The sequence below is a fragment of the Drosophila pseudoobscura genome, chromosome 2, assembly GCF_009870125.1.
Source record: "Drosophila pseudoobscura strain MV-25-SWS-2005 chromosome 2, UCI_Dpse_MV25, whole genome shotgun sequence".
NCBI lineage: Eukaryota > Metazoa > Arthropoda > Insecta > Diptera > Drosophilidae > Drosophila > Drosophila pseudoobscura.
This window is the reverse complement of record NC_046679.1, coordinates 7,287,596-7,310,649: the sequence shown is the minus strand read 5'-3', so window position 1 is coordinate 7,310,649 and position 23,054 is coordinate 7,287,596. Positions and strand designations below refer to the sequence as shown.

Genomic DNA, 23,054 nt, shown 5'->3' with positions numbered 1-23,054 from the left:
GTCAAGACCCCCCATAGCCAAAGGTCAGCTTAAAGCAGCCAAATTGAGTTTTCCCCGGCTTGAATATGCACGTACCCATACACGGCCGTGCAGCCAAAAAAGTAATTAACATCTCGTACACACAACACACACTCGACAGGAATAGCTAAGCGATGGCTTGGCTGCCGGCAGACAGCCTGGGAGAAGGCCAAACGAAGAAGGGCCCTTAGGGTCCTTCTTTGGCACATTTTTATTGCATGTTATGTTGTTGCCGCCTTTTATCTACGCCTTTTGGGGGCGCTAAGCCGCCCGCTTAAACGGCTCTGTGGTGAAAAGAGTTGGTTTGGGCCAGTGGTGGAGGGGGGGTAGTGGCTGTTAACCCCTCCAAACAGGGAGTTGTAACCACTTCCGTCCCGCCCGCATTTTGTGGGTTTTGTTCAGCAGCCTAGAACTATGCAACGTTTTTTTATATTCCGTTCTGTTTGTGTTTCAAACGAGTCATGGAAAAAAGTTCCACATTTCTCCCCCCTCTGCTGATGTGTGTGCGTATAAGAGGAGTGTATGTCTGTCTGTGTGTGCGTATAAGAGGAGTGTCTGTCTGTGTGTGCGTCTGTGTGGAGGGGGAGATGTGAGGAGCCTGCATCAAATTAGATTTTATTGCCCCGGCACGCACCACAAACAGAGACAGAAACAGCAGGCAACAGCCACAAGAGCAACAGACACCACATCACATATACTATACTCATATGTATGTGGCTCAGCAGGATTTAAGTCTGGCTCCGTTTTCCTTTTCGTTTTCGTTTTCTTGTTGCTCGATTTCATTGCCACACCCACATATCAGGCTTTCCTCCTGCTGATGCTTTTATTGTGTATATTTTTGCGTATCGATTGTGCATTAAAATATAAACATAAAAATTCAGTTTGCGAACAATACAGTACATATGAATGTGTGTATCAGGGGGGGGGTTTCGTTCTGGTAGGGGCTGGCGAAAGGTGATGATATTTTTTGAATACTGAATAAAGGGGCACTGGAAATGATATAGTAAAAAACGTTCCAATGCAAGTCGAAGGAGAACCTTTTCATATCCATAATTTAGGACTGATTTCCAATTTATTTTATATACAATACAAATATAGATAAAAACGTGTGAACTTTCCTTAGATTCAGCTCATAAATGTCTAACGTAAAGTGCAATAAACAAAAGGGAAAATTACAAATAATAAATTATAAAAAACTTTCCAAAACTTCTAGAAAATGTTTATAATAACTTACATATATTCGTTAAAAACAAAAAGTTAAACAAAAACCAAGAGAACCAATCTGTTAAAGTTTCAATATCCATTTGGACCAAACCAAAGTAAAAATCGAACAAAATATGATAAAAAGAAAACAAAAATCACAAATATATCTTTATGTCTACCTTGAAGAAAAAAAAACACTAAGAAACTAAGAACATACGGATTTTCCATTGAATATTTACTCTCTACAAGCATTTGGCCAGTAAAGCTAACTAACTAACTATTTTATTGTTGAAATTGGCCAAAAGAGCATCGTGCGAATCGACATCCAATTGATGGCAGTACGTGACCCTGCCTCCATTACGAGTATAACCAGAATCCAAGAGCTGTTTAACTGTAAAACTGTTGTAAAATGTTTACCACAAATGTACCATATACCGTATTGAGTGTCTAGAATGTCTACCTACATATATAGATCATAAATATATTTGAGTGTGTATTAAACTGGAAATGAAATAGCTTTAAATGTATAGACAAACCAACCAGCTTGTTTCATTCCCCCTCAGGCTAGCCATCGGTAGGGTCGGGTCTGGCATATCTGGGACGGCTCTTCACAATTGGATTCATTGCAGCCCTGGACTTGCTGTCTTACCTCCTCTTTTTCCAACCAAAACACTTCACAAACAAGTTCAAACGACTGCAAATCTTATCTTATCACAAGGAATATAATCGGAATAAATTCAAGACCAAAGCAACGCATAACAATGCTTCAATTGGGCAAGTCGGTGAACTTAAACTTAAGAGGTATGTTGGGCAAACTGATCAGGGAGGAGCGGAAAGCTTTCTCCGTGGGATGATTGAACTCAATGCTGAAGTTCCGAATGAGTCGGGCGATGCCCAGCTCTAGCTCCATGTCCACGATGCGCTTTCCCACGCACATCCGGGGTCCAAATCCGAAGGGCAAGAACACGAATGGATTCTTCAGCTTCAAGTCGTTCGCTGGGCATTCCCCGGTGGAGTCTGTGGCGCTACGCATCCAACGTTCTGGCAGGAACTCATTAGCTTTGAGGAAGTGCTCCTCGCTTGAAAGCAAAGAAGTAGGAACCATCGAGATAAAGGTGCCAGCAGGCACTTGGTATCCACTTAGAACACTGTCCCGATTGAGAACTCGGATATTTCCGATGACCAGTGGGTACAACCGTTGTGACTCCTTGATGCACGCACGTAGATAGGGAACGTTCTTCATCGATGCCTCAGTGAACTCGGAGTCCTTCTCGGGTAGAACCTTCATCACCTCCTCTCGGAGTATGGCCTGTTTCTCCGGATTCTTGGCAAGGCACAGCAAGGCCGCTGTAAATGTACTTGAGGTCTGGAAAAAGAGGATGTATGAGATAAGGGTAAGTATGAGATCAGCAGACTACTTACGGTATCCACTCCGGCCATTAGCATGTCCATGGCCATAACCGTCGCCACCTTCTTGTCGACCTTGAGTAGCTTTTGCAGTACACTCTGCTCGCTCTCAGGACGGACAACTCCTTCCTTGGCCTCCTTCTCTAGACGCTCTATAGCTTCATCTACATACGCTAAGGTTACTTCTTGAACGCCGTCCAGTGCTTTCATTAGTTTCATTAGCTTGGGTGTTTTAACGTAACGCCAGATGGAGGGCTTTATCTCTAGATCGGCTGATAGCTCGAAAAAATCGTCCAGGTGCTTGAAAAGTAACACAGCCAGGTCGTTATCGCCCGACTCTTTGAGCAGTCCCAACTGCTTGTCCAGAGCCACCACAGAGACTGATTCGAGGGTCCACCGGTTTATAATGCTTATGAAATCATCAGGAACTTCCTGGGTGTCGACGTCACGGAGTGTTTTAATACTGCGAATGGAGAATACCATTGAACAGACAATAGACTCGAATTTCTTTTCAGTCATACGCACCGTTGCACAAACTCCTGGTTCACTTGGGACATCTTCTTATAGTAAAGCCGCACGTTCTTCGGCTGCATGAGGACAGGATTTACAGTGGATCGAAAGTCGCTCCAGGTTTTTCCTTGTGTAGGTATAACTCCCTCGACTCCCTGGAAGAAATCCTTCCTATGAGTCTGCCGATGATAGCGAAGAGTATCGCTGCCAGGTCGATTGGGCCATACGCCCTCGTTCCGGAACACGACCTCGAAGTCCTTGGGATTGTGAGTCGTCAGAAATGACGGGCCTCCCATGATACCTGGTAAATAGAATATGTCTCCATAGTCGTCTTGCAAAGCCTGGAACAATTCCACAATGTCCAATTTTCTATATTTTCCTCCAGGCATAAAATTCCGAACAGTCGACAGAAATGTTGTACTAGGAATCTGATCAAAGGGACGAGCTTGCAGCCACTCTGCATCATTTCTGGGCTCTGCTACAGCTGCTGTGGTCTGCCAACGCTATAGAAGATTCGAATTGTAATTTCCTGGTGACGTCAGCGATATATGTATATGTCTATTTACCAGCGGACAGCTGACAGAGACAGCCGCTTTTTGCGCCTGAATTATAGATAGACCGCTGCGCACTTTCAACATTTTGCTTTTTGGAACCTATGTCGTTCGCTGCCAAAGCTAAACTGATCTGTCTCTGACCGGTCGTTCCATTAGCTAGCTATTCCAAAGGCCTGCGAGAGCTTGGCTGCTAAATTGGATGATAACAGCGCACAAACTTAACGAGGGGGAACGTTGTGAGTTGCTGCGGACACCGCAACTCTACGGTTATACCCGATACTAAGTCAGTATGGCTCTCCTCCGGCAGACGCCGCTAATATTTAACGACACGACAAAGAGTGCGTGCGAGAGAGACAGAAAATCAGTCTGAGCGTGACGTCGGGCGCTGCGTAGCCACTGCAAATTGATTTGTTCCTTTTGGCTATAAAAATGATCTGATCTGATCCAGATTCAGCAATCTAATAGATATGGTCATTATCTATAATTCTGCGTTTTTAGTTTTCTCAAATCTGCAATATTGTGGATGCAACAGATTTTCGTCCTTTGTGGGGGCGGATGGGGGTGGGGCGAAATTCTGAGATATACGTTTTATAGTAACATCTTAAAGGAGTGTGTGTACCAAATTTGGTTACTCTAGCCTTAATAGTCTCTGAGATTTGTGGTTGCCCCAGATTTCCGTCCTTTGCGGGGGCGGAAGGGGGTGTGGCGAAATTTGGACAGGAAACGGTCAAGGTCCGATATCACAGGAGTGTGGATACCAAATTTGGTTGCTCTGGCTTTTATAGGTTCTGAGATCCTTGAACTCATATTTTGCAACTGGCAAAACCGACCATGAAACCTGTGTGTTAGAGTGAGACAGAGCGAGAAAGTGTGAAATTGTTTTCGTGATTCTGGCTGTAATAATTATACGATCTGGTTCAGATTTTGCACTCTAGAAGATATAGTCATCTTCTACGATTCTGCGTTTTTAGTTTTCTCGTATCGTCGAAATTGTGGATGCCACAGATTTTCGCCCTTTGTGGGGGCGGAAGTGGGCGGGGCAAAGTTTTGAAATATTTTTGGAGCAGTGACATATCACAGAAGTCTGGATCCAAAACATCGTTGCTCTAGCTCTTATAGTCTTTGAGCATTAGGCGCTGAAGGGGACGGACAGACGGACAGACGGACGGACGGACAGACGGACAGACGGACGGACGGACAGACAGACAGGGCTCTATCGACTCGGCTATTGATGCTGATCAAGAATATATATACTTTATAGGGTCGGAAACGATTCCTTCTGGACGTTACACACATCCACTTTTACCACAAATCTAATATACCCCAATACTCATTTTGAGTATCGGGTATAAAAAGAGAGATCGCCAAAACAGGTTCGCAAGAGAACCAAAACAAAAAACATTTTGTAAACATTCACTATAATTTGAAGAACAAAATGTACGACTGAATGCCATGGCCTCGACTTTGGTATACCTATTAAGTCAGTTACTGTCTCAATATTTTAAGAAATTTGTAAAGTCCTAAAAAGTAATCGCATTGATTAGAATATGCTATAATTAATCCCTTTGCTAAAAATTGATATTAAATAATTGCAACCAAAAAAACTATTTCGAATTTAAAAACGAAGGGGCACGCTATAAATCGCAGTCGCTACTCTGTCAGTATGGCTCTCCTCCGCCAGAGAGCGCACACATTGCACGACGAAAAGCATGTGAGAAAAAGACAGAAAATGAGTAAGCACATGGGCAGCTTTGTGTAAACACTGCTACTATTTAATATTTTAGCATTTATTAATAATTTAATAATAAAATGACAGATAGATAATATGATCTTTAAGCTAATATTAAAGCTATACTTTTGATCAAGTTTAACAGCTGAAATGTATGCCGCGCGGACCCTTATTCATAACAGCATCATCTCCAAAACTACAGTATACTCTAATAGTACCCTAAACGGTTCACTCAAGCATATACTCGTTGAATTGGTCAATGTCATTGGCATTAATTGAAAAATGTGTGAGCGTAAATAGAGAATAGTGAGACTATTGAGAATTGGTTTGATGAACACAAATTATTAATATGAATAGCGTAATAATATACAATAGCTGGCGAATAGGCGTACATTTTCATGCTACCTCAATTGAGATAAACAAATTCCAAAAAAACTTCGAAGATAATGTACAATTTCAATATTTTTTTGCTTCTGGCTAAAGCCATTTCATCAGCTTGGTATAGCTTGTAGACATGAGACTCTTTGGCCCTGATAATAACACAAATAAACTAATCTTTATAAGTGTTTTATCATTATATTTTGTTATCTGCACCCATAGAAATGGAAACCATATTTCAAACATTCTTAAATGCATTCTCTGCTAGTCATTGTGATCCGAGCAACTCGAAGCGAAGACTGAGTCAATTTTATTAAATTCAAATATATGCACTGTATTGTCTATGACTTAGCATAAGCTCAATCGACCAAATGTACATAGAACATAAGATTCTTGAAAAACGTATCTTATCGCAAAATACTGAGAATCTACCTTTCAAACCGCGATAATATTTTACCTGGTACTCTGTTCGCATACATACATATATGCAATTTTATGATTGATTAATTATTCAATATATAAATGCACTCCTTTATCATTCTTTCACTAATGAAAAATAATTCCAGCTCCCTTCCTTTATATCTCGCTCACTCCACCAGGTGGCGCCACTGGTCTTAGATAGCGAGACGAAGCAGAGAAGCTATAATAATGGTCCCATTTTATCAAAATTATCTAACATATCAACTGTTTATACGTTTATTTACACAGTTACATGCACATACATATAATCCTGTATTCTTTTTGAACAGGGTTTACAAAGAATGCGTCAATTAGGCAAGTCGGTGAACTTAAACTTAAGCGGTATGTTGGGCAAACTGATCAGGGAGGAGCGGAAAGCTTTCTCCGTGGGATGATTGAACTCGATGTTGAAGTTCCGAATGAGTCGGGCGATGCCCAGCTCTAGCTCCATGTCCACGATACGCTTTCCCACGCACATCCGGGGTCCAAATCCGAAGGGCAAGAATACGAATGGATTCTTCAGCTTCAAGTCGTTTGCCGGGCATTGCCCGGTGGAGTCTGTGGCGTTACGAATCCAACGTTCGGGCAGGAACTCAGCAGCCTTGGGAAAGTGCTCCTCGCTTGATAGCAAGCTCAGGGCAACCATTGACACACAGGTACCAGCTGGCACTTGGTATCCGCTCAAAACGCTGTCCCGATTGAGAACTCGGCCATTGCCAAGGGCCAGAGGATAAATCCGTTGTGACTCCTTGATGCAGGCACGTAGATAGGGAACGTTCTTCATCGATGCCTCAGTGAACTCGGAGTCCTTCTCGGGTAGAACCTTCATCACCTCTTCTCGGAGTATGGCCTGTTTCTCCGGATTCTTGGCAAGGCACAGCAAGGCCGCTGTAAATGTACTTGAGGTCTGGAAAAAAGGATGTATGAGATAAGGGTAAGTATGAGATCAGCAGACTACTTACGGTATCCACTCCGGCCATTAGCATGTCCATGGCCATAACCGTCGCCACCTTCTTGTTGACCTTGAGCAGCTTTTCCAGTACACTCTGCTCGTTCTCAGGACGGACAACACCCTCCTTGGCCTCCTTCTCTAGACGCTCTATAGCTTCATCTACATACGCTGAAGTTATTTCTTGAATGCCATCTAGGACCTTCATTAGCTTCATTAGCTTGGGTGTTTTAAAGTAACGCCAGGCAGAGGGCTTCAACTCCAGATCGGCTGATAGATCGAAAAAATCGTCCAGGTACTTGAAAAGTAACACAGCCTGGTCGTTATCGTCCGACTCTTTGAGCAGTCCCAACTGCTTGTCCAGAGCCACCACAGAGACTGATTCGAGGGTCCACCGGTTTATAATGCTTATGAAATCATCAGGAACTTCCTGGGTGTCGACGTCACGGAGTGTTTTAATACTGCGAATGGAGAAGACCATTGAACATAGACTCGAATTTGTTTTCAGTCATACGCACCGTTGCACAAACTCCTGGTTCACTTGGGACATCTTCTTATAGTAAAGCCGCACGTTCTTCGGCTGCATGAGCACAGGATTTACAGCCGATCGAAAGTCGCCCCAGGTTTTTCCTTGTGTAGGTACAACTCCCTCCACTCCCTGGAAAAAATCCTTCCCATGAGTCTGCCGATGATAGCTAAGAGTGCCGCTGCCAGGTCGATTGGGCCATACGCCCTCGTTCCGGAACACGACCTCGAAGTCCTTGGGATTGTGAGTCATCAGGAATGACGTACCTCCCAGGATACCTGGTAAATAGAATATGTCTCCATACTCGCCGCGGAAGGCCTTGAACAATTCCCCAATATCCAATTTGCTATATTTTCCTCCAGGCATAAAATTCCGAACAGTCGACAGAAAAGTTGTACTAGGAATCTGCTCAAAGGGACGAGCTTGTAGCCACTCTTCATCATTTCTGGGCTCTGCTACAGCTGCTGTGGTCTGCCAACGCTGCAAGAGATTCAAAAACGTATATCACTGTGATATCAGATCTATATGTATACTATATATTTACCAGCGGACTGCTGACAGAGAGGGCTGCTTTTTGCGCCTGAATTATAGATAGACCGCTGCGCACTTTCAACATTTTGCTTTTTGGAACTTATGTCGTTCGCTGCCAAAGCTAAACTGATCTGTCTCTGACCGGTCGTTCCATTAGCCAGCTATTCCAAAGGCCTGCAAGAACTTTGTTGCCAATTTTGATGATAACAGCGCAAAAACTTTAAAAGAGAGAGCCATAACAGCTTCGCAAGAGAACAAAAACAAAAAAAAAAAACAAAAATCATTTTGTAAACATTTACTATAAGTTAAAGAACAAAAAATCCGATAAAAATTCACAGCTGAAATGTATGCCGCACGAACCTTATTCATAAGAACATTATACTACTCTCTTACATATATCTCCAATACTACAGTATACTACCCATTGCATTAAACTTATTGGCATGACTTGTATACTTGCGACTCTTTGGCCCTGATAATAACACAAACAAACTAATCTTTATAAGTGTTTTGCCGATATATTATGTTATCTGTCCGCAAACAAATGTACTCGTGTGCATTTCGATTTGTTCAAACAGCTGATCGTTGCTCGAACAACTTGGAGCTAAGACTGACTCATTTTTAGTATATTCAAATAGATCTATAAGGGCAGATCAATTAGACGGATGTGAACTGTCTTGCCTAAGCCTCGTCCAAATGTACACAGAGCTTTAGATACTTGAAAAAGTTATCTTATCGCAAAATACTGAGAATCCACTTTTCAAACCGCGACACTATTCTACCCAGTTTCAGTTTGCATAAATATGTACATATATGCAACTTTATTATTGATGATCTGAATTATACAATATATAACTGAGCTGCTTTATCCTCCCATTAGTATTTCAGCTGTTTCCATTCCGATACATCTCGCTCACTCCACCAGGTGGCGCCACTGGTCTAGGAAGAAGTAGATAGCGAGACGAAGCAGAGAAACTATAATAATGGTCCGATTTTATTCAGATTATCAAAAATATGAGCTTGACTAGTGATGCTGATAAAATATATGTACATACTTTATTTTACAAATACGTTTATATACACAGTTACATATACACGAATCTAATATAGTCCTTTACTCTTTTAGTACCGGCTAAAAAAATAATTCTTCAATTGGGCAAGTCGGTAAACTTAAACTTAAGCGGTATGTTGGGCAAACTGATCATGGCCGAGCGGAAAGCGTTCTCCGTGGGATGATTGAACTCGATGTTGAAGTTCCGAATGAGTCGGGCGATGCCCAGCTCTAGCTCCATGTCCACGATACGCTTTCCAACGCACATCCGGGGTCCAAATCCAAAGGGCAAGAACACGAACGGATTCTTCAGCTTCAAGTCATTTGCCGGGCATACTCCGGAGGAGTCTGTGGCGTTACGAATCCACCGTTCTGGCAGAAACTCAGCAGCCTTGGGGAAGTGATCCTCGCTTGATAGCAATCTCAGGGGAATCATCGACACACAAGTACCAGCTGGCACTTGGAATCCGCTCAAAACGCTGTCCCGATTGAGAACTCGGCCATTGCCGATGACCAAAGGATAGATCCGTTGTGACTCTTTGATGCAGGCACGTAGATAGGGGACGTTCTTCATCGATGCCTCAGTGAATTCGGAGTCCTTCTCGGGTAGAACCTTCATCACCTCTTCTCGGAGTATGGCCTGTTTCTCCGGATTCTTGGCAAGGCACAGCAAGGCCGCTGTAAATGTACTTGAGGTCTGGAAAAAGAGGATGTATGAATTAAGGGTAAGTATGAGATCAGCAGACTACGTACGGTATCCACTCCGGCCATTAGCATGTCCATGGCCATAACCGTGGCCACCTTTTTGTCGATCTTGAGCAGCTTTTCCAGTACACTCTGCTCGTTCTCAGGACGGACAACTCCTTCCTTGGCCTCCTTCTCTAGACGCTCTATAGCTTCATCTACATACGCTAAGGTTATTTCTTGAACGCCGTCCAGTGCCTTCATTAGTTTCATTAGCTTGGGTGTTTTAAAGTAACGCCAGATGGACGGCTTCATCTCCAGATCGGCTGTTAATTCAAAAAAATCGTCCAGGTGCTTGAAAAGTAACACAGCCTGGTCGTTATCGTCCGACTCTTTGAGCAGTCCCAACTGCTTGTCCAGAGCCACCACAGAGACTGATTCGAGGGTCCACCGATTTATAACGGTTAAGAAATCATCAGGGGCTTCCTGTGTATCGATGTCACGGAGTGCTTTAATACTGATTAGAGGGGAGAACGTACTTGAGCGTAAACAGGGATTTATTATCAGTCATACGCACCGTTGCACAAACTCCTGATTCACTTGGGACATCTTCTTATAGTAGAGCCGCACGTTCTTCGGTTGCATGAGGACAGGATTTACAGCCGATCGAAAGTCGCTCCAGGTTTTTCCTTGTGTGGGTATAGCTCCCTCCACTCCCTGGAAGAAATCCTTTCTATGAGTCTTCCGATGATAGCGAAGAGTATCGCTGCCAGGCCGATGCGGCCACACTCCTTCGTTCCGGAACACGACCTCGAAGTCCTTGGGATTGTGAGTCATCAGGTATGACGTACCTCCCATCATACCTGGTAAATATAATATGTTTCCATAGTCGTCTTGCAAAGCCTTGAACAAATTCACAATGTCCAGTTTGCTATATTTTCCTCCAGGCATAAAATTCCGAACAGTCGACAGAAAAGTTGTACTAGGAATCTGCTCAAAGGGACGAGCTTGTAGCCACTCTTCATCATTTCTGGGCTCTGCTACAGCTGCTGTGGTCTGCCAACGCTACAAGAGATTCAAAAACGTATGTCACTGTGATATCGGATCTATATGTATACTATATATTTACCAGCGGACTGCTGACAGAGAGGGCTGCTTTTTGCGCCTGAATTATAGATAGACCGCTGCGCACTTTCAACATTTTGCTTGTTAGGAACTTAATTCATTCACTGCCAGAGCTATACTGCTAAATCATTCCATTAGTTAGCTATTTCAAAGGCCTGCGAGAGCTTTGTTGAAAAAATAGCTGACCGATAACAGAGCACAAACAGAACAAGAAAGAGAGAGAGAGAGTGCCAAAACAGGTTCGCGGGAGCGTGCGAATGCCAAACAGAAATAATTGTAAACATTTGCCATATTTTTTTAATATAGACTGCTATTTGATCGACTATGTTATACCTTCTACGGAATATTTAGGAATATATTATTATGATTGAGCTGACTCTCAATGAAATGAAGCAAATAAATCGCCATAATTATTCCGAAAATAAATGAAATAAAACTTCGAGGTTATTGAACAATTTCTAGTGGCATCAGATTTTTTGGCCAAATTTAATTTATTGGGCAAGGAATGGTCTGTAGACTGCCGAAAGTTTTGGGCCTGATAATAATATAAACAAGCTAATCTTTAGCGCTTTTTTATATTTTGTTATCTGCCCGCAAACAAAGGGAAACATTCATACATAGACAACCTCGTATGTATGTGCATCAAATGTATTTTATTGTATATAGAAGATAGGAAAATAGAACGTGAATATGAGTATATCGAACACATTCGCTACGATGAAGACACCCGTCTAATATTGAATATTTGAACGCCTCAGTTGGCCAAATCCGTGAACTTGAACTTCAGCGGTATGTTGGGAAAGCTGATCAGTTCACTACGAAAGGCCTTTTCCGTGGAGTGATTGAACTCGATGTTGAAGTTCCGAATGAGCCGGGCGATGCCCAGCTCCAGCTCCATGTCCACGATGCGCTTTCCCACACACATCCGGGGTCCAAATCCGAAGGGCAAGAACACAAATGGATTCTTCAGCTTCAAGTCATTTGCCGGGCATACTCCGGAGGAGTCTGTGGCGTTACGAATCCAACGTTCTGGCAGGAACTCAGCCGCTTTGGGGAAGTGCTCCTCGCTTGATAGCAAGCTCAGGGGAACCATCGACACACAAGTACCAGCTGGCACTTGGAATCCGCTCAAAACGCTGTCCCGATTGAGAACTCGGGCATTCATAACGACCAGCGGGTACATCCGATGCGACTCTTTGATGCAGGCACGCAGGTAGGGAACGTTCTTCATGGATTCCTCCGTGAAATCCGAGTCCTTGTGGGGCAGTACCTTCATCACCTCCTCTCGGAGTATGGCCTGCTTTTCGGGATTCTTGGCAAGGCAGAGCATGATCCCTGTAAATGTGCTAGAGGTCTGAAAAGTACCGTATTATATCAAACTCTGATTATAAGGTCACCTGCAAAGTACGTACGGTATCAACTCCGGCCATTAGCATGTCCATGGCCATAACCGTGGCCACCTTCTTGTCGACCTTGAGCAGCTTTTCCAGTACACTCTGCTCGTTCTCAGGGCGGACAACACCCTCTTTGGCTTCCTTCTCCAATCGCTCTACCGCCTCATCAATATATGCCGATATTATGTACAGAATGGTGTCGAGAATGTTCATCATTTTCATCAGTTTGGGTGTTTTGAACACGCGCCAGGCGGAGGGCTTCAGCTCCAGATCAGCAGATACTTTAAAGAAATCTTCCAAGAGGTGGAAAAGCTTTGTGGCCTCGATCCTTTTGTCCGACTCCTTGAGCAGTCCCAACTGCCTGTCCAATGCCACGACGGAGACTGACTCCAGGGTCCAGCGATTGATGGTGTCTATGAAGTTATCAGGAACCTCTAGAGTGCTGGCATCACGGGTGGCTTTAATGCTTAATGGAAAACATGTTTTAAGCATTGAAAGAAACACATTTGTGGAATGGCCTACCGCTGCACAAATTCCTGATTGACCTGGGACATTTTCTTGTAGTAAAGCCTCGCGTTCTTGGGCTGCATGAGGACTGGATTTACAGCCGTTCGAAAGTCGCCCCACGCCTTTCCTTGGGTGGGTGCGACGCCCTCGACGCCCTGAAAGTAATCCTTTCTGTGCGTCTGCCGATGGTACAAAAGAGCGTCGGCGCCAGGCCGATTTGGCCAAGTGCCCTCGTTCCGGAACACTACCTCGAAGTCTTTGGGATTGTGTGTGCTTAACATGGGAGGTCCTCCCATGATGCCTGGCACAACGTGAATGCTGCCATAGTCCTCGCGCATGGCCATTATCAACTCCGCAAGGTCCTTGTTCTTATATTTTCCCCCTGGCATGAACAATTTGGGAATCAGAGACATCAAATTGGCCCGAGGCACCTGCTTGAAGGGACGCGCCTGCTGCCACTCTGCATCGTCTCGGGTCAAAGCTGCAGCAGCTGTGGTCTGCCACCGCTGGAAATGATCGGTATTGAGGCATTTAACATACCAAATCATTGCCGGCTTCTATCCTCTAACCTGCTGTCCACTGAGAGAGACGGCCGCCACTTGCTTGTGAGCTACGGCAATTCCACTACGGACTTTCAACATATTTTTGCCTTTTCTATGATCTTAACTCGTGCGCAGCAAAACCTCAACTGAGGCGCAGAAAAGGCAATTTGGTAATTTGAATTGTTTGGCAAAAATTTATATTTATCCTCGAAACTAAGCGTATCGAGCTTTGGATACTCTTTATTTTGGGTTGGGCTGTCAATTGTGCATAATTTTGAAGCTCTAATGGTAGGAAAGTTCGCATAAATAGTACGCAATGAAATCATTGCAGGAATCGATTACAGAGATGGAAACACATTCGTATTACCAACATTTAAGTAATATGGAATTACCTTTGATATGCAACAATTAAATTTAAGTTTATCGCTGTTTTAAGAGCTATTCCATCGCTATTTTTAACGGACAATGACAAACAATTTTCTTTAGCATTTGGCATCATTTTTTAAACGAAGGCAAATAAAATATACCCCACCATTCCCTAGAAAATGTTTGAGTATCATGATGACTTGCAAATATGATATCTAATCAGTTGCACAACTGATTAGAAATTTGCTGGTCAACAATTACATGCAGGTACTACAGCACTTGCCAAAAGATATGAACACTTCAATTGTTGGGAAAGGTAAGCTTTCCATGACAACAATTGAGAGCCTTATTGATATTTATGTTTGTAGGTTCTACATGTTTAAAGGTAGGTTTGAAACAGGACCGTCGTTCATATGCCAGCTATATGATGTTGTTCCTTATTGATGTTTATGTTTGTAGGTTATACATTTTCAAAGGTAGGTCCTGTTCCATGCCATTATCATGCCACTTCGTTCCCTATGACAGCTATATGATATTGCTGTTCTTTATTGATTTTAATGTTTGTAGGTTCTATCAATACTTCGTTTATATATCATTCGATCTGCTCTGTTTCGACGAATGATCTGTGTATTCATGAGACTTAATGAGCTTAAAAACTGAGAGACTAGTTTGTATAGAAACAGGTATAAGATGGATAGACTCACATGGCTAAATCGACTTGCATATTCATCTAGATCTAGAATATGTGTATACTTTATAGAGTCCCCGATGCGTTTCAAACCGCTGGCCATTATTAATATAGCCTCTTTTATAAACAGTGTATAAAAAGCTTAAATAGAAAGCAGCAGATAATTTAGAAGATTCTTTTATTTGGGATTTAATGAATTCATTTATTTAACTGCAGAGCAGACCAATAGGGATATACAATAAATCATGTGTAGATATATGCATATATGTATGTATTTATATTCGTTCAAACACCAAATGATTTGTTTTTCTAACCAAATTAATTATTAACATAATCGTACTCGTACATAATATGCAGATGCAATCCATCGATAATATATGTATAAATATTCGTATAGATTAATGACTTACAATTAGATTACAAATTAATTAAAGTTGCACAAATCGTTTAGGGATGCATTTAATAGGTATATTTATACATGACAATTTCCGCGCGAAACAATTTGGCACGCTAGGCAAAGATAATGGTGTATAAGTATAAGGTTCGATTATCGTATGTTTATCATGATATATCATGTGTTGACTCTATGGACTAAATGTCTATGACAATTTCGTATAATAAATATATGAAAATTCCTTTAAGAATTGAGTTACGTTAACTAGAACATCGGTAGCTAGTCCTGGCTAACCGACGACGTCGATTGCTGATAGCTGCAGACAATCTTGGCCGCGTCATTCATCATCTTGGCAGTGGAACGGACGAGGAACATCAGATGACACTCGTCGTAGACGGTCAGCTCGACCCGGGTGCGGACCAGGCCATGGAGGACCGTGGCCCGTTCCAGATCCAGCCAGCGCTGTAGGGCCAGCTCCCTCTCCTTGACGGAGCCCGTGAGGGCCACGTCCGAGGGACCCCACAGCACAAACTCCAGCACGGACTTGGCCTTGGACAGTGACTCGGCACGCTCCTGCTGCAGGATGTCCGCCAGAATGGGCGTGATCTTGGTGGCAGGCAGCATGTCGGTCAGGGCGGAGTGGGCGCACTTGCAGAGCGTGCCCATCGGCTCCTCATCCTCGTTGTTGTTGCTGTAGAAGGGCAGAAGGTCAATCAGTAAGTTATTCGATAGGCAAAAAAGAGTGGAGTTGGTCTTACCCCTGCAGCACGCAGAGACGCGCCTGGGCATCCTTGTTGTCCATGTCCTTGGACAGCACCACATTGGACAGACTCAGCGGCGTCTCCTCAATGGCCTTGGCCTGCAGATTCTTCATCCCGTTGACCAGCTGCAGCATTATGAAGGCCACCTCCCGCGTCATCACATCGTCGAATGCGGGCATGGCACTCGCACTGGCCGTGCCATCCTCTCCAGAGCTGGTCGTGCCTATGGACTCCTCGTTCAGCGTACTCAGATTCTGCACAGAGACCACGTTCCTGAGGGCGCTGCCTGCGGCCGCATCCTTCAGGCCGCTCAGGTTGGGAATGGAGCCGCGGAAGTTGAAGTTGCTCTTGTCCAGCACCTGCGACTTGCCCTTGAGTATGGCCCCGATCGACTGCAGGGTCTCCAGCTGGAGGCGCGGCAGCACCGAGATGGTGGCCTGCAGCAGGGTCACCTCCGTGGAGGGCATCAGCGGCAGCTGGTAGCTGGGCACCAGGTCGCAGAACTCTGTTATGGGATTGAGCACTTCACTGACGCCGCCAGTCAATTGGCTCAGCTCTCCACCCACGCCTGACAGCTGATTGCAGTCGGCGGACAGGGCCAGGGTAACGGGCGATGAGGTCCAGAGGGCGGCATGGAAGGCCTTTTTGCCCACGACAAATGCCTGGGCACCCTCCAGGATGGTAAAGTCCTCGTAGCGCAAGTTGATGGCATTGGCCAGAGGTCGCAGTGCCGCTGGAACCACTGGAGTTTGCTGGAGCTGCAAAAAGGATAAGTACAGTCTTTAGTCCAAGATCTTCGGCAGAAACTGTAGTGTACTCTCACCTGATCGAGCACCTGGGCGAGGGCCTCATGGTTGGCCACCACCACGGCGGTGTAGTTATCCTCGATGGTCTTGTGCACGACACTGCGTCCCTTGCGCATGCGCAAACGATTCGTGGCCTTGCTGCGGTTCTTGTTTGCCTGCGGATCACCAGAAGTTAGTACAGGATATCCGAATAGATACTAGCCACCTACCTGTGGCATGCCCCAGACGCTGTCATTGATATCCGTGGCCACATCGCCGCCCGCCTCGCTGCCGTAGTAGCTGTACGGCGCATAGATATCGAACTCTCCCACCTCGCTGCCCGCATACGATGCAGAGATCATCCGTGGAATGTTGGCTAACGGAGAGATACGTTATTCCCGCTACACGATATAGGATCTCGGGATCACTTACCCAAGCTGTTGTTCAGTCCGTAGTGGCGCACGGGTCCGTATTCGCTGCGCGTGTAGCTGGCTATGGAGGCCGTGTCCGAGTAGATGTTGTTGTTGCGTCGCGTGGCCTGGGTGAGGCGCTGTCCCGCCACTGCCGCCAGATCGATGTTGGTGCGTGTGGGCGGCGGCGGAGGCATCGATGCTGTGGCCGGCGCTGTGGCTCCCGTTGGGGGCTGGGGCGATGTGCTGCCGTTGCCCATCTTCACGAACTCGTACAGGTTCTCATAGTCGCGCTTGTCCTTCAGATAGCTGTCGATGGTGCTGTTGATCTTGCGCACCGAATCCTTGAGGCTGCTGCGCTGGGCCGCCGTGTCCGTGGCATCGCTGGATCTCTGCTCGAAGATCTCCAGCTTGCTGGAGATGGCCATCTTCGGCTCGCTCTTCTTCTGCGGCTGGCGCTCAAAGGTGCTCGTCCGACTGTTGGCCGTGGAGGCCACATTCAATGCTTTTCCACCATCCTGTCCGTGGTTGTTCGTCTTGAGCGACGACTTGGTTGGATCCGTTGTTACATTCTCACCGTTTGACGAGCAAATGGAGATAGTATCGGTTAGTACTCCCCGCTTCCGCACTAGCTCCAGCTGCGCCTCGCGCTCCCTCATGCTGGCCGTACGCTCGGGCTTACGTGGGGCTATCGAGGAGCGGATTTCTCCTAAGGAAATAGAAGATATGGGTAAATATTGGTTGGCTTTTTTCCAGTTCTATCTCTACCCAAAAACAAGGTGTCGGGAGGTGGCACAAGTCTTTTCGTACCCCAGAGATAGACCCTACTTAAATCTGTCCTTCATGGGACAGTGCCAAACAGCTGTTGAAAATCGACAAATAACTTCTCTGCGGCTCTCCGCACCTCGTGCTAGACAACCTGTGAGTACTAATTGCGATTTTGACCCAAATTCGTGCCAAATTACAATTCGCACAGTGCTGGCGCTCGGTGTCGTCGGAGATGGCCAACAAATGGCTGCGGTTCATGGCTGCCAGGTGCAGCAGCAGGTGTAACAAGTTCTTGCCGCATTCACACTGACCGCAAAGTGTCAGGCGGTAAGAAATGGGTCGGTCTCTGGTCTCTGGTCTCTCTGGCCACCGCCAGTTTCACCAGTTCTAATGTCTGTCTCCCTCTCTGCTCTCTGGTCTCCCATCAACATGTGGTTAGCTAGTTGGCCTAAAACCTGGACTGGCTGGGATCTGGAACTGGCTTTGGCTGTGGCTTTGGCTTTGGCTCTGACTTATTTTCATTTCGATTTTTGTTGTTGTTGTAGCCGCTCATCTGTTAAACTATTTTGCTCTCTGGCTTTGGCCACTTAACCCAGTTAAAGCCCGGGTAAATGGCTGAATGGCTGGCTCGATGGCTCCATGGCTCATCATGTGGATGTGGCGGATATGGTCATAAGTGGCTCTCTGTGTGCCGTCTGTGTGTGTGTGTGTGCGGGCCCCTCGGTGTTCGTTGTGCCCGTTATATTGATTAAAATGCGTAACTTGTTCTGAGTTTGGTTTCGGGTTCTACTTTCAGCCATGATGCCGATGCGGTGCTGCTGCTTTTACCATTTAAGGTGATTTCATTCGTGTTCTGGCGTCAACAAGTTGGTTGCCCCACGGCGGGAAGTAGGTGAAGTGGAGACCCTTCAGGCTTGTCACTTCTGAAGGTCGCTCTGATTTCTGAACGTGATTTGCTTACGCTTTCTTTTGGAATGCGATCGCCCACGCATCACGGATTGGGGCCAGATTTGTACAATAAATGGAATTTCCAGTGTGCCCCAAATGTGCCCCTGTCCCCAGTCCCCTGTGCAACGTGCAACACTTACCCAAATTCGCATAGACATTGTCGGCCTTCAGCTTGATGGATCCGGTGCTGGCCACCATTGTGGTGGCAGAGTCCACGCTGCTGCCACTCAACGTGGCCGTCAGCTCGGTCTTCTGCTTGCGTCGCAGCTCGGCGCTCTTGGGCGGCGGTGGGCGTGCCGGCTTGTTGGCCTCATGGGCACGCTGTCCCTCGCTGGCTCGGAGAGGCGGAGCCGGGGGCTTGGCCGTGACGACGGCCACCGTCTGGGAGGACACCGCATCGCTGGTCTTGGTGATGTCCTTGACCACCTCGACGGCCGTGGGATTGATGTCGATCGGATGGATGATGACGAGCCGCGGCTTGCCGGGCACACTGCCGTCGTCGCCCGTGCAGATCTCCGTGTAGATGCTGGAGTCCTTCTTGTGCAGCGGATCCGAGGACTTGCTGCCACCGTTGCTGCCCATGCGAAGGAACTTCTTGATGGAGAACTTGGACTTTTGCTTCTGGGGCGGCGAGGAGTTCGACGACGACGACGACGGCGGCGACTTCTTGCTGTCCGCCAGCCCGGCGGCGGCCAGGCACTCCTCGGACATGGACAGGTGCCGGTGGTTGCGCGGCATCGGCTCCGGCGTGAGTGGCTGCTTGAGATTCAGCACCGAGCTGGCGGACTGCATCTGCAGCTGCTTGGCCGCATTGGCCCGCTGCATGACGAAGGTGTTGAGGCTCCGGAACTTGGGATTGATGACGGCCCGCTCGCGCTTGTCCTTCTCCCGGATGACGGGTGCTCCTCCGGCCGCCACCGGCAGCGGTGGTTTCCTCGTATACAGGCTGCTGTTGATGGCCGCCGCTACGGCTACTGCTGGGGGTGTTGGTGTGGGTGTGGACTGCGGCTGAGTGGTCTCCCCGGCGGATGTCTCACTGGCACTGGCACTGACGCTGGCTGACGTGGCCGCTTCCGCTGGCTTGGCCGATGACAATGGCGATGACAGCGATGGCTCCGTTGCGGCCACCTTCGAGGCCTGCTCGAACTCGACTACCAGGCTGTAGTCGCGCTCTGGCGTGGGTGGAGCGCTCAGCTTTGGCTCTGGCGGCGGATTCGGTGCTTTGCCCTTCTTTAGCTTTGCCTCCGCATCTTTCGCTGAGTCAGCGGCTGAGGCTGAGGCCGAGGCTGCGGCTGCGGCCAGCAACAGATTCTCACTCGACTTGGAGATGGCCGACTGCAGCTGTGTGATGAACTGCTGCTCGGCGCAGCTCGGCTGCCGCTTGCTTCCCAGGAAGCTCTTCAGTGGCGTGTGCCCCGAGCTGAGGCTTCCCCCAGGACTGCTGTTGTTGTTGCTGCTGTTGACTTGTGGCTTGGCTGGGAGCTCCGGCTTCTTGAGGCCGTGCAGGAACGAGGGCCGCGCGTCCATCTTCATGGGTGGCGGCGGGGACTTGGGCAGCGCCGGCAGCTGCTGTCCAGTGGCCTCCGTCTCCTTCTGTGGCTGCTTCTGCTGTTGCTTCTGCTCCAGGCTGTTGTCCGGATCGGCACTGCCATCGGGCTCGCCGTGCAGCTCCCGACTCTTGACCGCCGGCTTGGGCGCTGCCTGGTCCCCAATCTGGATGTCCTCGTAGTCGGAGTTGTTGGTGCTGGCGCTGAGCTTCTTTTCCACCAGCAGCTGGCCGGCGGCTCCGGCTCCCTTGGCCCCGCCCGCATTCTTGTACTCGCTGCCGATGCTGATGCCAATGCCCGAGTCCGACTCGCTGCGGATCATGTTGTAGGCGTTCTCCTCGTCGGAGCTGCCGTCGAAGCTGCTGCCGGTGGAGTCCAGGGCATCGTCCGAGCTGCACTTGGTCACGATCAGGCCGTCGGAGGTGATCTTGCTGGTCATGAAGTTGCCCTCGTGCAGGTTGTAGCTGGCCGCCCGCGTCTTCGAGCTGAGCAGCATGTCCGTGATGTACTGGGAGCTCGAGTAGTGGGCCGTGCTCGCGCTGCTCTCCGCCGGGGCGGCACTGGCCACGCCCACCTGTTCGCTGTACTTGCCATCGGGCAGATTCTCGTAGCTGAGCTGCGTCTCCACCACATCGTAGTAGGCCGACACCCCGTTCTCCGTGTCCGAGCAGTTGCTGTCCGTGTCCGAGTACTTGTGGCAGACGTTCACCCGCGGCTTGGCGTGGTCCTTGGTTATGGGCGCGTTCCGCGCGATGGGCTTCTTAAGGTCGAGAAATGGCTTCGGCGAGTCGCTCAGGGCGTTCAGCTCGAATTTGATTTTGTTGCAGCTGGCAGTCGAGGAGGCAGAGGAGGAGCTGTTGCTGCTGCTGTTGCCACCTGCCACGGTGGCTGTGGCTGCGGCCGCTGTGATCTGTTCGCTCTGCTTTTGCTTCTGCTCCAGGGTCTCGGAGATCTCGTCCAGCAGGGACTTCTCCATGGCTCGCTCAATGGGCGGACTGGCCTTGCCGTCCCGCGAGGGTGTGGCGGCTGGCGTGACCTTGGCCATGGTCAGCGTGGGCGTTAGGGTGGTGGTTACCTTCTTGGTAACCGTGCTGCTGCTGCTGCTGCTGCTCTTGATTGCTGTGGTTATAGTGGCCGTCTTGGCCTTGGCTGTGGTGGCCGCTGGTACCGTAGTTTTGCTCTCCTGGGAAGCACCCTTTGCTGGAGCTGAAGCTGGCGCCGGAGCTGCCCCTGTTGCCGCCTTGGCCGACGATCCCTTTAGGGGCTGTCCAAAGGGCATCACATTGATGGTGAGCGTTTGCTTCTTGCCCTCCTTGTCCACCTGGGGGGCGCCCAGCTTGAGGGCCGCAAACGATTTCTTGATGTTCTCCTGGGCATCGCCCAGCAGATTGCCATTGTTCATGTTGAAATCGGTGTTGGCACGCGTAATCCGCTTGAGCTCAATGGTCTCCTCGTCGTCGGTCTCCGTGATGGCCATGTCATCGTGCTCGTTGCCGAGATTCATAAAGTCATGATCGTCATCGTCGTCATCATCGTCGTCCGACCATTCCCCCCCATAGCCAATGATCTCGTGCAGCTGCTTGGGGAAGCACACCTTGCCGCTCTTGGAGCTGCTGTGGCCGCTGCCGCTCGACTTGCTGCTGGTCAGCCTCACCCCAAAGGCCTTCTTGATGATGCTCTTCGCCGGGGTCCTGTGCTTGTTGGGATAGTCCGTCTTGGGCTGCACCTCCGGCTGTTTGTGGCTGCTGCTGGCCCCCCCCTGCTGCTGCTGCTGCTTGGAGGCGGCCGCTGCTGCGGCTGCCTTGTGCTCGTCCTTGGACTTGAAGCAGTTGGAGCACAGATCCTTCTTCCAAGCATTCTGCGTAAAGTGTGAGCAAATCGAGGACGACATGGTGTTGGCTCTTAGCTGTTTAGCTGTTGCAAGTTCTGGCTGTTACTCCCGTACAGTCTTAGGCCATATTCTGCAAGAGAAAAAAGAGTAACGAGTAGAGCGTGTGAGTAATGGCTGTTGTTGGTTCATAAACAAAACTTTCTTTCTTTCTTTCTTTCTGCGCAAATACTACGTATTGCACAAGTCCTCAATTAACTTTCACTCTCCTTGCCGCCTGCCGCTTCTGACTCAATATCTCGATTGGGCAACCAGCAAAGGCAGCAATTGCTGGCTCGCTGGTGGCCATGTGGTCATCCAGCAACTGAAATCATTGCCAGCCATTTTGGCCAGGCAACAACTAATCAATCAATCTTCATCTTGATAATGGAATTATTGAAATTTGCAGACAATGATGATGTTGCAAAGACACAGACTTCGTGGGCAGCTATTTATGGTGGGTATTGATTTGGCCAGGATGGGAATAGCCTCCATAATTAACTAACTGTCTTTGTCACATTCATCTTCCCCTTCCAGCCCCTTGCCCACCCAGAGCCTCCTCCATCCAGCGCTGATGTCAGCCCCTCTGCTGTTGGGTAATCGCTGACTATCCGACTGTCTCTGTGTTTTTGTTGGCTAGTTAGTCTTTCTCTTGTCTTTTGGATTTTGTCGCCTGCCTGCAAATGACTTTCCAAACTGGCAGACACCGCCCTGTGCCGCATGCACTTGCAACATGTGCAACAAAAACCAAGGAAATTCAAACAAAAATCCACAAACAGACCGAAAGCTGAATAACTGATGGCAGAAAATAACTGCAAAGGCAAACTGGTTTCCTTTTTTGGTTAGAAAAATCAACAATTATAATAAATTCTGATTGTTTCCTTAGTCATCTTTTGAAAGTTACTCTAAAACTAAGCGAATTTTTTGAGAATTTAGTGAATTAATTCAATTAA

General features: G+C 47.6%; 5 protein-coding genes across 5 annotated transcripts in view; all 5 read right to left on the bottom strand.

The window, feature by feature from the left end:
- Positions 1 to 1,906: 1,906 nt before the first annotated feature.
- On the bottom strand, positions 1,907 to 3,849 carry LOC6896996 (probable cytochrome P450 12a4, mitochondrial). Its single transcript, XM_002137146.4, has 4 exons — positions 3,705 to 3,849; positions 3,154 to 3,641; positions 2,644 to 3,091; positions 1,907 to 2,587 (listed from the first exon to the last, which is right to left on the bottom strand). Exons 1-4 carry the CDS (start codon positions 3,774 to 3,776, stop codon positions 1,988 to 1,990), a joined length of 1,608 nt encoding a protein of 535 aa, XP_002137182.2. The 5' UTR covers positions 3,777 to 3,849; the 3' UTR covers positions 1,907 to 1,987.
- A 2,679-nt stretch (positions 3,850 to 6,528) lies between these two features.
- LOC6896995 (probable cytochrome P450 12a4, mitochondrial) lies at positions 6,529 to 8,349 on the bottom strand. The gene is made up of 4 exons (XM_033376832.1): positions 8,278 to 8,349; positions 7,726 to 8,213; positions 7,221 to 7,668; positions 6,529 to 7,165 (listed from the first exon to the last, which is right to left on the bottom strand). The coding sequence occupies exons 1-4, from the start codon at positions 8,347 to 8,349 to the stop codon at positions 6,566 to 6,568; spliced, it is 1,608 nt and encodes a 535-aa protein (XP_033232723.1). The 3' UTR covers positions 6,529 to 6,565.
- Positions 8,350 to 9,295: 946 nt separating this feature from the next.
- Positions 9,296 to 11,266, bottom strand: LOC117183318 (probable cytochrome P450 12a5, mitochondrial). Its single transcript, XM_033376833.1, has 4 exons — positions 11,129 to 11,266; positions 10,577 to 11,064; positions 10,069 to 10,516; positions 9,296 to 10,012 (listed from the first exon to the last, which is right to left on the bottom strand). Exons 1-4 carry the CDS (start codon positions 11,198 to 11,200, stop codon positions 9,413 to 9,415), a joined length of 1,608 nt encoding a protein of 535 aa, XP_033232724.1. The 5' UTR covers positions 11,201 to 11,266; the 3' UTR covers positions 9,296 to 9,412.
- A 494-nt stretch (positions 11,267 to 11,760) lies between these two features.
- On the bottom strand, positions 11,761 to 13,712 carry LOC6896994 (probable cytochrome P450 12a4, mitochondrial). Its single transcript, XM_033376834.1, has 3 exons — positions 13,041 to 13,712; positions 12,537 to 12,984; positions 11,761 to 12,478 (listed from the first exon to the last, which is right to left on the bottom strand). The coding sequence occupies exons 1-3, from the start codon at positions 13,571 to 13,573 to the stop codon at positions 11,879 to 11,881; spliced, it is 1,581 nt and encodes a 526-aa protein (XP_033232725.1). The 5' UTR covers positions 13,574 to 13,712; the 3' UTR covers positions 11,761 to 11,878.
- Positions 13,713 to 14,875: 1,163 nt separating this feature from the next.
- Positions 14,876 to 23,054, bottom strand: part of LOC4801004 (serine-rich adhesin for platelets) — a 34,321-nt gene continuing 26,142 nt past the window's right edge. The window contains exons 3-8 of the mRNA XM_001358141.4: positions 18,828 to 22,195; positions 16,994 to 17,680; positions 16,792 to 16,937; positions 16,600 to 16,737; positions 15,774 to 16,534; positions 14,876 to 15,706 (exon numbers count right to left, since the gene is read on the bottom strand). Of these exons, the coding sequence (XP_001358178.3) occupies positions 15,295 to 15,706; positions 15,774 to 16,534; positions 16,600 to 16,737; positions 16,792 to 16,937; positions 16,994 to 17,680; positions 18,828 to 22,125 (5,442 nt within the window). The 5' untranslated portion in view covers positions 22,126 to 22,195 and the 3' untranslated portion in view covers positions 14,876 to 15,294. The remainder of the gene's footprint in view (positions 15,707 to 15,773; positions 16,535 to 16,599; positions 16,738 to 16,791; positions 16,938 to 16,993; positions 17,681 to 18,827; positions 22,196 to 23,054) is intronic.

Bases quoted from the DNA above. Each gene is read 5' to 3' on its own strand.
- LOC6896996 (XM_002137146.4), bottom strand. From the start codon at position 3,776: ATGTTGAAAGTGCGCAGCGGTCTATCTATAATTCAGGCGCAAAAAGCG. The intron at 3,642-3,704 runs GTAAATAGACAT...AATCTTCTATAG, and splicing joins TCTCTGTCAGCTGTCCGCTG to CGTTGGCAGACCACAGCAGC. The intron at 2,588-2,643 runs GTAAGTAGTCTG...CTCTTTTTCCAG, and splicing joins TAATGGCCGGAGTGGATACC to ACCTCAAGTACATTTACAGC.
- LOC6896995 (XM_033376832.1), bottom strand. From the start codon at position 8,349: ATGTTGAAAGTGCGCAGCGGTCTATCTATAATTCAGGCGCAAAAAGCA. The intron at 8,214-8,277 runs GTAAATATATAG...AATCTCTTGCAG, and splicing joins TCTCTGTCAGCAGTCCGCTG to CGTTGGCAGACCACAGCAGC. The intron at 7,166-7,220 runs GTAAGTAGTCTG...CCTTTTTTCCAG, and splicing joins TAATGGCCGGAGTGGATACC to ACCTCAAGTACATTTACAGC.
- LOC117183318 (XM_033376833.1), bottom strand. From the start codon at position 11,200: ATGTTGAAAGTGCGCAGCGGTCTATCTATAATTCAGGCGCAAAAAGCA. The intron at 10,517-10,576 runs GTGCGTATGACT...CCCTCTAATCAG, and splicing joins AATCAGGAGTTTGTGCAACG to TATTAAAGCACTCCGTGACA. The intron at 10,013-10,068 runs GTACGTAGTCTG...CTCTTTTTCCAG, and splicing joins TAATGGCCGGAGTGGATACC to ACCTCAAGTACATTTACAGC.
- LOC6896994 (XM_033376834.1), bottom strand. From the start codon at position 13,573: ATGATTTGGTATGTTAAATGCCTCAATACCGATCATTTCCAGCGGTGG. The intron at 12,985-13,040 runs GTAGGCCATTCC...TTTTCCATTAAG, and splicing joins AATCAGGAATTTGTGCAGCG to CATTAAAGCCACCCGTGATG. The intron at 12,479-12,536 runs GTACGTACTTTG...GGTACTTTTCAG, and splicing joins TAATGGCCGGAGTTGATACC to ACCTCTAGCACATTTACAGG.